We start from the raw sequence: 14,703 nt of genomic DNA, 5'->3' as shown, positions 1-14,703 counted from the left end.
TTCACCGCTTTTACTCTCTGTTGTTATCATCTGTGCATAGTCACTTTAATAACTCTACCTACATATACATATTACCTCAATTACCTCGACTAACCGGTGCCCCAGCACGTTAACTCTGTACCGGTACCCCGTTGTATGTAGTCTCGCTATTGTTATTTTACTGCTGCTCTTTAATTACTTGTTACTTTGTTTCTTATTCAGGTTTTTTTTTTGTTTTTTTACTGCGTTGCTGGTTAGGGGCTCGTAAGTAAAATGGAAATCAATCCCAGTGCTAGTAGCTGCCTGCCAGTCTAGCCTGTCTAGTCGATACCACATCTCCCACCTTGAAACAGTTTGCTACAACAGGAACATTATGCTGCAGCAACAAGAAATGTGGATTATAATTCATGGACATTTTTGTATGGGTTGATCTTTTCTTTGTAAGGGAAAATAAATTCTGAAATATCAAAGTGGAAATTACAAATGCCTTTTTAAACCTCAAATACACTACAAATGAAGATCCTACATCTGTATACCTGTCACCCATTCTCGCTCTCTCTTTCTCTGTCTCTCTTTCTCTCTCTCGCTCTCTCTGTATATTCTATTACAGCCTTTTCCCTTCCCTTTCTCCATTCAGCTGCGCCTCTCTCATATCTCGGTGTGAGAGTGAGGAGCGTTCCAGCAAGATGCACTCGGAGGCTTACTGAGTCTGCCTGGCCCTGCCAACACCAGCTCTGGGTTTGGATGGCTGTCGGCTGTGATTAGTCTGTTTCTGTGCCCTGTGAGATGGAGCTGGGCCCTTCTGCTGTCTGCTCCCCTCTAGTAATCAGCCACGCCACTTCAGCGGTGCTGCATTACGCGAGGCTACACCCAGCTAGCCAACACAAAACTTTCCCCCAAACAACAAACAAGCAGCCTAGCTACCGGCAATCATGCTCGCATTCGACAAGGACTGGACTGTCGCTTGGCTCAGCCAGCTCACAGTGCCAGTCAAATCATCCAGCAAATGTCTTATGAAAGAAATCTTTGCATAGGCCTATATTCACGCTTACTGCCTGCAGAATTGGCCCCGCTGCTTTTTGGATGTGGGTTCTGTGGTTGGCTGTGCAATTGGTGGGTTTGATTGAAGTGAGCCGTCCTGGCGAGAACGAGATGTGGACTGTGACTGACAGACGTGGTCACAAGGAGCAGATGCCTTAACTGGGCCCATGTTGTAAACCCAAACAGGTGTCATGCCAATACTGCCTGCCCATCCTCTCCTCTGTCTTTTATGAGCCTCTGAATGAGCAGCTGTCACTGCCACACACACACACCTATGTACACACATTCTGCACAGTCCTACAGTATGTATGTATGTATAAATGATGGGACTTAACTGAAGAATGAATACAGGAGTTCATCAGGACTTTGCTTTTCTCCAACCGATATGTGCTCTATTTGTTTGATTGGTGTTAAGTGGTTCTAACACATGCAATATGCCAGGTCATGTTACGGTGTATATTTATGAACATATGGCAAGTCAATACCTAAATGGAAGGTGGAGAGGACTATTTAAAAACCTGTACAGATTTGTGAGTAACAGTGGGGATTGGGGGAACAGGTGGAAGAGGGGCATGATTCATCAGCACCACCATCATCCCTCTACTAGTACTGCACTGACAAAATATAAACATTAATTTACAAAATAGCATGATTCCTGTGAAGTAATGATTTATTTTTCATGACTATAATTCATGTGAACTTTTACAACTGTTTTAATACGAATAATCTCTAGAGTAATTTGATTTCAGATATGTTTTCCCAAAACTAGGAGGCTTATTAGTACATTTTTGTGCTGGCTAAAGGGTCTTTGAAGTGAAAGTAGCACAGGGCTGTGCTGTGAAGCCTGACAGCAGAGCAACAATACTAAAGACCCCAGAGCACAGTGTGGGTTGTGTGGATGGTATCTCAAAGAGAGAAAGAGAGAGCAGGAGAGGAGGAGGGGGATGATATTTATTCTTTCTCTTTTTTCCCCCTTTGTAGTCAGAGAGAAAAGGTGAGTGTGGGTTTCTTACTTGTGCTCAAAGTGCCTGCCTGCGCTTCACATATTTCATGACGCAATCTCTCTGAGTGCCACTCATAGCCTACCCACTGGGCACACACTAGGCACACGCTGGTTGAATCAAAGTTGTTTCCACGTCATTCCACTGGGCACAGATGTTGTTTCTTCCTCTCCCGTCCTCCTTTTTCCTCTCAAAATACACCCACTGTAGGGGAGCTTTATATTGTGAAGGCGCCTGGGTCCGTGCTTGAGCCTTATTCAATTATTGCACAGGATAAATCAATCAACACACTAGCCCTCTAGTAAATGACCAGCCATTTGGAGCACCGTGCACCCTGTCAAAGGTGTGATGCCACCCTCCAGCTGCTGTAAATGGTCTGCCTGGGAGGCTGAGCGAGAGGATGGTGTTCATCCCAGAGAAACACCCTGCTTGGGGCTATCTATTGTGGCTGTTTTGACTGTGTGCCTAGGAGGCTGTTCTCTTTGGGGACTGCCTGGCTATGACTGAGGGATGGGGTTCTCCCGTCCTCTCTCTCTCCCAGCCACACCGGGTGTACAGTACGTGTTATTAAGTTGACCTACGCTATGTTCAATGTGCTGTGCTGATGTGTTCACAATGGTGGAACACATACTTAAACAAGCTTCAAGCGCCTCACTGGGTGTGTGTGTGTGTGTATGTGTACGTGTGCAAGTGTGTGTGTGTGCTTGTGTATTCTCAGAAACCAATGTTTTTGCCTCTCTTTGGGTTTCATATCGGAGTGTCTCTGACGAAGTCCTATCCAAACATCACATTGTGATGTAAACCAGACCTTACAACATGAGAGTGAAGACGAAAAGTGTATCCACATGCACTATAAATATGATTTATTCCGTTACTCCAGGGTCTTAAGTCCAGGGCCACTTTTGACCTGACATCATGCTTGATCGGGGTGAGCAGCATGTATACTGCTCCATGGCTGATGATTTGATTTTGTGCGTTTCATTGCTGGAGTTTTAACTGTCAAACCCCAGCCTGAGAGCCCAGATCTCTGTCAGAGCAGCCCACTGATACACTACCGTGTCCCGCAGTTAAACCACCTGCTCTTCTAAATGTCAAGGGGTTGAAAGGTGACTGGTTTTGGACACGCCGTGGCTGCGCCACCAAAGAACTCTCTCTCAGCTCCCCTTCTCTCTCTCTCTTTCTCGGCCCCTCTGTCTCTCTCTCTCTCTCTCTCTCTCTCAACCCCTCTCGGTCTCTCTCGCTCTCTGCTCCTCCCAGCTGCCCTCTATCTCAGCCCCCCCCCTCTCTTTCTCTCTCAGCCACTCTGTCTCTCTCTCTTTCAACCCCTCTCTCTCTCTCTTATCAGACCCTGTCTTGGAAACGTCTGCCACTCAGCCAAAATACAATCTCACTACTAAGGATTATGCTGATACAATTGTAAGCCTTTTTTGTTTAACAAGGCACACACTGTGGACTAAGACCTGCTTATAATTAAGCTTAGAAGAAAAAAATATATATCTATATATCTCTGATATGCAACTGCTATCATAGTGCAGCTAGACTCCTATAGGTTCATTTTATTCAATTTGATTACATTTTCTTCTGCCGTCTGTTTGCCACTTTCAGGTTCAATTGATTGTTTGCCCCCTGCGTTTTAGGACCCCAAATGCAGACGGGGTGATGGAGAAGCACATACTGTATATGTGAAATAATGAATGCGAATATAATACATGATAATTAGTTATGCACATTAAATATGACATTAGCACACAACATCTTGGCATTTTACGCTCGAGAGTTTCATTTCCCACTATCTCTGAAGGCTTTTAGTAGAGTATTATCACCGTGGGTCATTTTATCATTAGTTGTCTAAATACCCCTGTGGTGCTTGTTTACCTTACCTTTATGAGTTTACACCTGATCTGCGCGGACACCATATGGCTGTTTCGCAGGTTGCCCACGCGGAACATGAGGCACAGTTTGCCGTCGCGCTGTGAGATCACTGAGTCCTGGCTAAACATAAGCGTCTCTGCGCGCTTCTTGGGCTGGGACATTTTAATGAACATGCAGCCGATCAGAAAGGCGTCCACGATGGAACCCAGCAGCGACTGGAACAAGAAGAGAATGATGCCCTCCGGACATTTCTCCGTTATGTAGCGGTAGCCGTAGCCGATGGTGGCCTCGGTCTCTATGAAGAAGAGGAAAGCGGAGGGGAAGTTGTAAACGTTGGCAACGCAGGGGGTGTAGGACGAGTCGTGGCCATGATTTATGTCCCCTCTGATGTAGGCGATGATCCACCACATAGAAGCCATGACCAGCCATGCTACTGTATAGGTCAGAACAAAGATAAGTAAGTTCCATCGCCACTTGAGGTCCACCAAGGTGGTGAAGAGGTCGGAGATGTATCGGCTGGTCTCCCCGCCGAGATTCCCGTGCTGCACGTTGCAACGACCGTTCTTCTCCACGAACCGCTGGCGTTTCTTTTTAACAGGTGCTGAAAAAGCGGTGTTGTCACGGTTTGTATTCACTACCTGATAGTCCTCCCCAAATTTCCTCCGTAGCGCGGCCATAACTTTACCAGAGTGTGAAAAAAATCACTTGCAGTTTTGATCCATTACTTTCTTTTCTTTGTTTCACAAACACTTGTTATCTGCAGTGCGTAAAGGACTCCATGGCCAATAACGCGCTGCGCAAGGATCTGGGTATACTCCCCAAAACAGTGCACTCTTTACAAAAGCTTTTATCCTACTCTCACCGGCTTTAGTTGAACATTTTCCACAAAAAAATATATGATGGGTTGATGTGCCATAAGGAGGTGATGGTTGTTCGCTCGCTGTCCCTCCGCTCAAGTGAGAGTGCGCTCCGAGTAGACAGTCTCCTGAACAGACATGCCCACACTGAGAGACAGTGTGTGTGTGTGTGTGTGTGTGTTTGTGAGTGTATGTATATATATATATATATATATATATATATGTGTGTGTGTGGCAAGAGAGAGAGGCGGGGTTATTCAATATAATTTATCAGCAGATTTTTTTAAATATTAAAATAAATACAAAATATATATGTCATTCAAAAACAGTATTCCTTGAGGAGAGGTAGGCCTGCGGATAGGATCATTACAAAAAAACAACCACTTGACAAGGCTACTGTCCCTAATGAAACTCGGGACGGTTGTACCCCATGCAGCCCTCCGCTAACCGCTCTCAAGTCAGACAATGCCACCTTGTGGACAGAAAACGCACGTACAGTCGTATGAGAGTAGCGCAGCTGTCAGTGATTTAGAGAGCCTATACTTTTCTTTGAGGTCCTCTATTTAAAACAGTCAAATAAAAACAGTGTTTATTAATTTACTCCAATTTGCTTTGCAGCAACTTTCCCGTGCATTCTATTTCTACACAGCTCCAAATTCAACCCCCTTGCTAATGTAGTAGCTCTCCTCTAGTTTCCCGTGGAGAGGCTGTTATTGATTCAAACATACTCCACGCCCTTTTCAGACACGTCCCAGAGGACATCTTCAAGTCGGTGGGTAGGTTCAACCTTGGCACTTGCTGCTAATCAGCCCAGCACAAAAGAGTGTATTGTAGCTGTAGAAGATGGCTGAATCCCCTGCATAGGTATGCTATAATGTTAATTCCCGTTAGTCCGATTCTGCATTGATTGAACTTCATAACTATCTGTCGGTCATGGTTATGTCATTTTATCTGCACTGAGTGTACAAAACACCCATGACATAAACCAGGTATTCACAAACTGGGGTACGCAATGCCGTCGGGCTACACCAGATTAAAATGTGATTCACATGTTCTTTAAAAAAATAATCATAAAAAATATCCCCAAAAAAATCTTCACATTTTCAAACAATCCATTTATATTTTCCAAAGGGGCTATACATTTGGGTGAGTTTTTTTTCTCGCCTGAGTAGCCTCGTTTCACTGCCAAAAATTTAATTAAACCTTCTAGTGTTCAGCGAAATAACAACACAATGTCAAATACAGCTAGCCTAGTCAAATAATTAACATCCAATCACATTAATCGTTACTCTCTCGCAGGAATTCCACTAACGGTCCGTATGTAGCCAAACGTAGCTGCTGCTCATTCCGTTTGTTTGAAAATTAATGAATGGTTAAAAAAAAGTAAGGCTTTACTTTTTTAGAGACACATACCAGCTCTACTGGTAGTACTGCTACTAGTACTGCAATTACAAGCAGTACTACACCTACACCTGTTGACGACACAAGTTGTTCTGCTTCCACGAGCACATCCAATGCTAGCATCAGTAATTCTACATTTGTTGTTAGCCCAGCTAGCATGGACACTGACAGATGTGAATCTGATGCAGCCGAAGAGCTACTGCCCCCTTACCCGGGGAAGCCCCGAACAAAAGACAGGGACATTGGACCATCGAAGAGGCACAAATATGATGAGCACTACATTGATTTGTGGTTCACTTATATTGGGAGTAGTGCCTTTCCTCAACCACAGTGTGTTATGTGTGCAAAAGTACTATCTCACAACTCGATGAAACCTTCACTCTTACGCAGACATTTTCCCCCAGCATTGTCCCAGTCATATCCGCAGGAGTTTTTTGAGCAAGAATTAAGACGACTGTCAAGTAGTAAGACATGTATAAAATCAACAGATACCATTAATAAGAAGGGTCTAGAAGAGTCTTATATGGTGAGCTACCGAGTGGCTAGGACAGGCAAGCCCCATACTATTGTGGAGGACTTAAGTATTCCTGCTGCCGCGGATATGACTGGGACAATGCTGGGGGAAAAAGCCCAAAAAACTATCCAGACCAATGCCAAAAAACAATTACTGCTTTGCATACTAGCCAGTGAATTCTATGCGTTACAGCTGGATGAGTTATCAGATATGGCGGGCCTGGCACAGCTCCTGGTATATGTCCATTACGTTGATGGGGAGTCAATTAAGGAAGACATCCTCTTCTGGAAACCAGGACAACAGGAGAGGATATTTTTAAAGTACTGGACAGCTTTGTGACATCAAATGGACTTTGGTGGTCAAGATGTGTTGGTATCTGTACTGATGGCGCAAAAGCCATGACAGGGAGACATCGTGGAGTGGTAACATGCGTGCAAGCAGTTGCTCCCAACGCCACTTGGGTACACTGCAGCATCCACCGAGAGGCTCTTGCTGTCAAAGAAATGCCTGACAGCTTGAAATACGTTTTGGACACTACAGTGAAAATGGTTAACTTTGTTAAGGCAAAGCCCCTGAACTTTTGTGTATTTTCTGCACTATGCAATGATATGGGCAGTGACCATGTAACGCTTTTACAACATACATAAGTGTGCTGGTCATCAAGGGGTAAAGTATTGACAGGTTTTTTTAAATTGAGAGACGAGCTTAAAGTTTTCTTTACTGACCATCATTTTCACGAGTCTGACTGCTTGCATGATGAGTTTCTCACACGACTGGCCTATCTGGGTGATGTTTTTTCTCGCCTGAATGATCTGAATCTAGGATTACAGGGACTCTCCGCGACTATGTTCAATGTGTGGGACAAAATTGAGGCTATGATTAAGAAGTTGGAGCTCTTCTCTCTCTGCATTAACAAGGACAACACACAGGTCTTTCCATCATTGTATGATTTTTTGTGTGCAAATGAACGAAGCACCTGAGTGAGTTGGTTGCTCAATTACGCAGGTACTTTCCAGAAATGGATGACACAAACAACTGGATTCGTTACCCCTTTCATGCCCTGCCTCCAGTCCATCTGAACAAGAGAGCCTCATCGAAATTGCAACAAGCGGTTCTTTGAAAATTTAATTTAATCAGAAGCCACTGCCAGATTTCTGGATTGAGCTGCGCTCAGAGTATCCCGCTTTGGCAAATTGCGCTGTTAAGACACTTTGCTGTTAATTAAGACACTAATGCCCTTTGCAACCACGTACCTATGTGAGAGTGGATTCTCGGCCCTCACTAGCATGAAAACTAAATACAAGCACAGACTGTGTGTTCAAAAATATTTAAGACAGACTCTCCAATACAACCCAACATTGCAGAGTTATGTGCACCCTTCTCAATAACCTGTGGTGAGTTATTCACAATTTTCGATGAACAAATAAAGTTTTATATGTAAGATGGCTAAATAAAGAGCAAAATTATTGATTATTATTATTTGTTCCCTGGTTCTATAAGAGCTCTTTGTCACTTCCCACGAGCTGGCATAGCAGGATTTCTTGTAAGCTTCCGGGTTAGAGTCCCGCAACTTGAAAGCGGAAGCTCTACCTTTTAGCTCAGTGTGAATCTTGCCTGTAATCCATGGCTTCTGGTTGGGGTATGTACGTACAGTCACGTTGGGGACGACGTCCTCGATGCACTTATTGATAAAGCCAGTGACTGATGTGGTGTACTCCTCAATGCCATCGGAAGAATCTCGAAACATGTTCCAGTCAGTGATAGCAAAACAGTCCTTTAGTTTAGCATCTGCTTCATCTGACCACTTTTTTATAGACCGAGTCACTGGTGCTTCCTGCTTTAATTTAAGTTTGTAAGCAGGAATCAGGAGGATAGAGTTGTGGTCGGATTTACCAAATGGAGGGCAAGGGAGAGCTTTGTACACATCTCTGTGTGTGGAGTACAGGTGATCTAGAATTGTTTTCCCTCTGGTTTCACATTTAACATGTTGATGGAAATTTGGAAGAACTGATTTAAGTTTCCCTGCATTAAAGTCTGCGGCCACTAGGAGTGCCGCCTCTGGGTGAGTGGTTTCCTGTTTGCTTATTTCCTTATACAGCTGTCTGAGTGCGGTCTTAGTGCCAGCATCTGTCTGTGGTGGTAAATAGACAGCCACGAAAAGTATAGCTGAAAACTCTCTAGGCAAGTAGTGTGGCCTGCAATTTATCACAATATACTCACTTCAGGCGAGCAAAATCTAGAGACTTCCTTAGACTTCGTGCACCAGCTGTTGTTTACAAATATGCACAGACCCCCCCCCCCCCCCCCCCCCCTCATCTTACCGTGCTGTTCTATCTTCCCGGTGCAGCATATATCCCGCTAGCTGAATATCCATGTCGTCATTCAGCCACGATTCCGTGAAACATAGGATATTACAGTTTTTGATGTCCCATTGGTAGGATATTCGTGATCGTACCTCGTCTAGTTTATTGTCCAACGATTGCACGTTGGCGAGTAGTATTGACGGTAACGGCAGCTTTCCCACTCGCCTTTTCCGGGTCCTGACCAGGCATCCGGTTCTTTGTCCTCTGTACCTGCGTCGCCTCCTCTTGCAAATAACGGGGATGATGGCCCTGTCGGGTGTTTGGAGAATGTATTGCTTGTTGAAGAAAAAAATCTTTGTCTAATCTGAGGTGAGTGATCGTTGTCCTGATATCCAGGAGCTATTTCTTTGCCGTAAGATACGGTTGCAGAAACATTATATACAAAATAAGTTACAAATAACGCGAAAAAAACACAATTGGTTGGGCGCCCGTAAAACTGCTGCCATTTCTTCCGGCACCATTTTTAAGTCCAGGTGACTACCTCATGATGCTGGTTGAGAGAATGCCAAGAGTGTGCAAAGCTGTAATCAAGGCAAAGGAGGGCTTCTTTGAAGAATCTAAAATATATTTTGATTTATTTGCCACTTTTTTGGTTACTACATGATTCCATATGTGTTATTTCATAGTTTCGATGTCTTCACTATTATTCTACATTGTAGAAAATAGTAAAACAAAGAAAAACCCTAGAATGAGTAGCTGTGTGTAACAGACGTTGTCAGGAGAAGGAGAAGAGGACCAAGGTGCAGCATGGTAAGTATTCATAATACGTATTCTAATAAATATGAACACTCTAACAACACAACAAACGAACAGTTCTGAAAAGTGACGAAAAACACTAAACAGAAAATAATCACCCACCACTCAAAGTGGGAAAACAGGCTACCTAAATATGGTTCTCAATCAGAGACAACGATAAACAGCTGCCTCTGATTGAGAACCACACACGGCCAAACACAAAGAAATAGACAACATAGAACATCAGACATAGAATTCCCACCCAAACTCACGCCCTGACCAACCAAAATAGAGACATAAAAAGGATCTCTACGGTCAGGGCGTGACACTGTGTCCAAACTTTTGACTGGTACTGTATGTTGAAATAAGAGTATTGAGTCATTGTCAAATATACTGTATCAGCAACTGGCAGGAAATACAGTTTAAAATTAACGAGTTCGACCTTATTAGATTAAATGTTTATTACTTTTCTCTGGAACAGAGTATCGCAAGATTGACTGGTGTAATTTTCTCTCTTGCTCTAAATGATAGTGAGGGAGGTATCAAATAAAGAAATTATATGGATTCTTTGCAGATGTATTGTTTTCATTGATAGAACTGTTGAAAACTGTATTAAAAGCATCCATCAGAAATTATATGGCAGATGAATATAATGGGAAGTTTTGCTTCCACCGGCTCTGTGTGTGTGTGTGTGTGTGTGTGTGTGTGTGTGTGTGTGTGTGTGTGATGAATATTGAACTGAACTGAACCAGCCTTTATAGCCCCCTAGAGTGACGTCATTTTGAATATTGTATACAGTGGCAAGAAAAAGTATGTGAACCCTTTGGAAACGTGGATTTCTGCATAAATTGGTCATAAAATTTGATCTGATCTTCATCTAGGTCACAACAATAGACAAACACAGTCTGCTTAAACTAATAACACAAACAATTATACGTTTTCATGTCTCTTGAACACACCGTGTAAACATTCACAGTGTAGGGTGGGAAAAGTATGTGAACCTTTGGATTTAATAACTGGTTGACCCTCCTTTGGCAGCAATAACCTCAACCAAACGTTTTCTGTAGTTGAGGATCAGATCTGCACAACTATCAGGAAGAATTTTGGACCATTCCTCTTTACAAAACTGTTTCAGTTCAGCAATATTCTTGAGATGTCTGGTGTGAACCGCTCTCATAAGGTCATGCCACATCATCTCAATTGGGTTGAGGTCAGGACTCTGACTGGGCCACTCCAGAAGGCGTATTTACCTCTGTTGAAGGCATTCTGTTGTTGATTTACTTGTGTGTTTTGGGTCGTTGTCCTGTTGCATCACCCAACTTCTGTTGAGCTTCAATTGGCAGACAGATAGCCTTACATTCTCCTGAAAAATGTCTTGATAAACTTGGGAATTCGTTTCTTCTGTCGCTGATAGCAAGATGTCCAGGTCCAGATGCAGCAAAGCAGCCCCAAACCATGATGCTCCCTCCACCATACTTTACAGTTGGCATAAGTTTTTGGTGTTGGTGTGCTGTGCCTTTTTTCTCCACACGTAGTGTTGTGTGTTCCTTGCAAACAACTCAACTGTAGTTTCATCTGTCCACAGAATATTTTGCCAGTAGTGCTGTGGAAAATCCAGGTGCACTTTTGCAAACTTCAGACGTGCAACAATGTTTTTTTGTGGCTTCTTCCTTGGTGTCCTCCCATGAACACCATTCTTGTTTAGTGTTTTACGTATTGTAGACTCGTTAACATGTTCCAGAGATTTCTGTAAGTCTTCAGCTGACACACTAGGATTCTTCTTAACCTCATTGAACATTCTGCACTGTGCTCTTGCAGTCTTCTTTCCCTTTCGGCCACTCCTAGGGAGAGTAGCAATAGTGCTGAACTTTGTCCATTTATAGACAATTTGTCTTGTCGTGGACTGATGAACATCAAGGATTTTAGAGATACTTTTGTAACCCTTTCCAGCTTTATGTAAGTCAACAGTTCCTAATCTTAAGTCTTCTGAGATCTCTTTTGTTCAAGGCATGGTTCACATCAGACAATGCTTCTTGTGAATAGCAAACTCAAACTTTGTGAGTGTTTTTTTATAGGGCTAGGCAGCTCTAACCAACATCTCCAATCTCGTCTCAAGCTCGTCTCCTGACTCCAATTAGCTTTTGGAGAAGTCATAAGCCTAGGGGTGCATATAGTTTTTCTGACCTACACTGTGAATGTTTAAATTATGTATTCAATATAGGCAAGAAAAATACAAGAATGTGTGTGTTATTAGTTTAAGCACACTGTGTTTGTCTGTTGTTGTGACTTAGATGAAGATCAGATCAAATTTTATGACCAATATATGCAGAAATCCTGATAATTCCAAAGGGTTCACATACATTTTCTTGCCACTGTAGCTAACAGTGTGTTTATGCTAGATAGAAACTTGCCGTCTTGTAGTGGCTACAGTGCAATTCCCTCTTTCCGCTGTCAGCCGAGATATAAAGTTTGCGCCCAATCCATAACATGGGGCTTGTGAAAGCAGCCTTTTTTTACACATGAAAGGATCCGGACAAGAAAATCATAATGAAATCGGCTGTAAAACCCAAACCGAGAGAGCTACAAATCAATATTTCGAAGAGGTCTTCTCACAAAACAGATTGTCCAGACCAATCTTTTGGAGCTACAAACATATGTCACCAATGTCAAAAGGAGACTCTCACGAACACGAAGGTGTCAGTTGTTTTGCTCTACTATATCGAGAGAGAGAGAAAGAGAGAGAGAATATCCTCCGTGTACAACGTAAAATACCAAATAAGGCATGAATTAGGCCGATACCCGCTAATTATCAAAATCCAGAAAAGAGATGTTAAATTCTACAACCACCTAAATGGAAGCAATTCCAAAACCTTCCATAACAAAGCCATCTCCTACAGAGAAATAAACCTGGAGAAGAGCCCCCTAAGCAAGCTGGTCCTGGGGCTCCGTTCACAAACACAAACAGACCCCACAGAGCCCCAGGACAGCAACACAATTAGACCCAACCAAATCATGAGAACTCAAATATAATTACTTGACACATTGGAAAGAATTGACAAAAAAAAACTAATCAAACCAGAATGCTATTTGGCCATAAACAGAGAGTACACAGTGGCAGAATACCTGACCACTGTCACTGACCCAAAATAAGGAAATATTTGACTATGTACAGACTCAGTGAGCATAGCCTTGCTATTGAGAAGAAGAAAAAATCACAAAATGGGACAAACACCAAATTGAGACTCTGCATGCAGAATTTTGCTAAAATATCCTCTGTGTACAACGTAAAACACCAAATAATGAATGAGTTCTATAATTGATTCAAGTATTTTTTGCCAGATCCTAATTGGTATGTCTAATTGTATATTCCTTTTGATGGCATAAATTGAATTGAGAGAGAGAGAGAGAGAGAAAGAGAGAGTTGTAAAAACATTAGCCAGAAGTAGTCAGCCAGAGAGCAGGAGACAGTCCACCGGGCTGCCAGCCAAGATCTTCTGTCTGGAGGGAGAGAGGCTAAATTCAATACAATATAATTAGAATCAAGTAGAACAAAATGTTCAAACACAGAGATGGAATTAGTGGACGCATTTGGAATATTTGAAATGGTGTATAGGCGTCCCAGTAACATACTCTTATCAGAGATGTAATGGTAAAATATTAGGTGGGTGAAATCTGAAAAGTGAAGCTTCCTGTATCTTTCAATGCATTTTTCCGCAAAGGTTAGGTAAACTGTTGAGCATAAAAAAGGTGGGTAAACTGTATTTACATGTGGTTATCCTCCACTAGACCACTGGTCTTAATCCCAATATAATATTATATTATAGAAGAAGAGCTACCGCAGTACCACAGTAATGTAGACACACAACTAAAATGGTTAATGATGAAATACTTGAACATATTTTTAAATCGTCAACGCAATCATCATTTCTGAAATATCAAGACAAAAATATCAAAGCCTTTCAAAATGTCTTAACAGCCATGTTCAGATTTCCTATCCTGTTGTTTGACTGGCAGGGGTTTCCCTCAATGAGGAGCTTAGTTTTGCAAATCAAGGCCAGCCACTCAGCCTGGCCTGTCAATCATCCCTCTCTCCTTGGCTTCCAATAATAGACAAATAATGTAATGTGATATTCAGAAATTCTATTTTGTGCGGATCGTCTCTCGTGTTGGGTGGATCTGGGGGGAGGAGAGACAAAGGAATAGAGGAAGGGAGACAGAGGAAATACATAGTAATGCAATGCCCTGAATTATAGATGAGTAAAGAGAATTGATAACCATCTATGAGCAGTTTGTCAAGTGACCCAGCAAGTTGCCTTAAATACCAGTTGAGGTAATGATGTCTGAGTCCCAAAATGGCATCCTATTCCATATTTAGTGCACTAGTGCTCTGGTCAGAAGTAATGTACTATAAAGGGAATAGTGTGTCATTTAGTAAATGTAAATGTAAATGTAAATTTAGGACTTAGATCATGTGAGATTTGTTTTCCTGCTGTCCTAGTCGAACCTATAGTGGGGTAATACTTATCATATGATATTACAGTTGAAGTCGGAAGTTTACATACACTTAGGTTGGAGTCATTAAAACTCTTTTCAACCACCCCACAAATGTTTTGTTAACAAACTATAGTTTTGGCAAGTTGGTTAGGACATCTACTTTGTGCATGACAAAAGTAATTTTTTACAGACAGATTATTTCACTTATAATTCACTGTATCACAATTCCAGTGGGTCAGAAGTTTACATACACTAAGTTGACTGTGCCTATAAACAGCTTGGAAATTTCCAGAAAATGATGTCATGGCTTTAGATGCTTCTGATAGACTAATTGTCATCATTTGAGTCAAATGGAGGTGTACCTGTGGATGTATTTCAGGGCCTACCTTCAAACCCAGTACCTCTTTGCTTGACATCATGGGAAAATCAAAAGAAATCAGCCAAGA

General features: G+C 42.4%; 1 protein-coding gene across 2 annotated transcripts in view; it reads right to left on the bottom strand.

The window, feature by feature from the left end:
* Positions 1–4,915, bottom strand: part of LOC139565477 (G protein-activated inward rectifier potassium channel 1-like) — a 35,239-nt gene extending 30,324 nt beyond the window's left edge. For both annotated transcript variants that reach the window (XM_071385852.1, XM_071385853.1), the window contains exon 1: positions 3,902–4,915. In XM_071385852.1, the coding sequence (XP_071241953.1) occupies positions 3,902–4,570 (669 nt within the window). In that variant the 5' untranslated portion in view covers positions 4,571–4,915. The remainder of the gene's footprint in view (positions 1–3,901) is intronic.
* Positions 4,916–14,703: the final 9,788 nt, after the last annotated feature.

Source organism: Salvelinus alpinus, chromosome 36, assembly GCF_045679555.1.
Source record: "Salvelinus alpinus chromosome 36, SLU_Salpinus.1, whole genome shotgun sequence".
Taxonomy (NCBI): domain Eukaryota; kingdom Metazoa; phylum Chordata; class Actinopteri; order Salmoniformes; family Salmonidae; genus Salvelinus; species Salvelinus alpinus.
The sequence above is the reverse complement of the archived record's forward strand: the minus strand, read 5'-3'. Positions and strand labels throughout refer to the sequence as shown.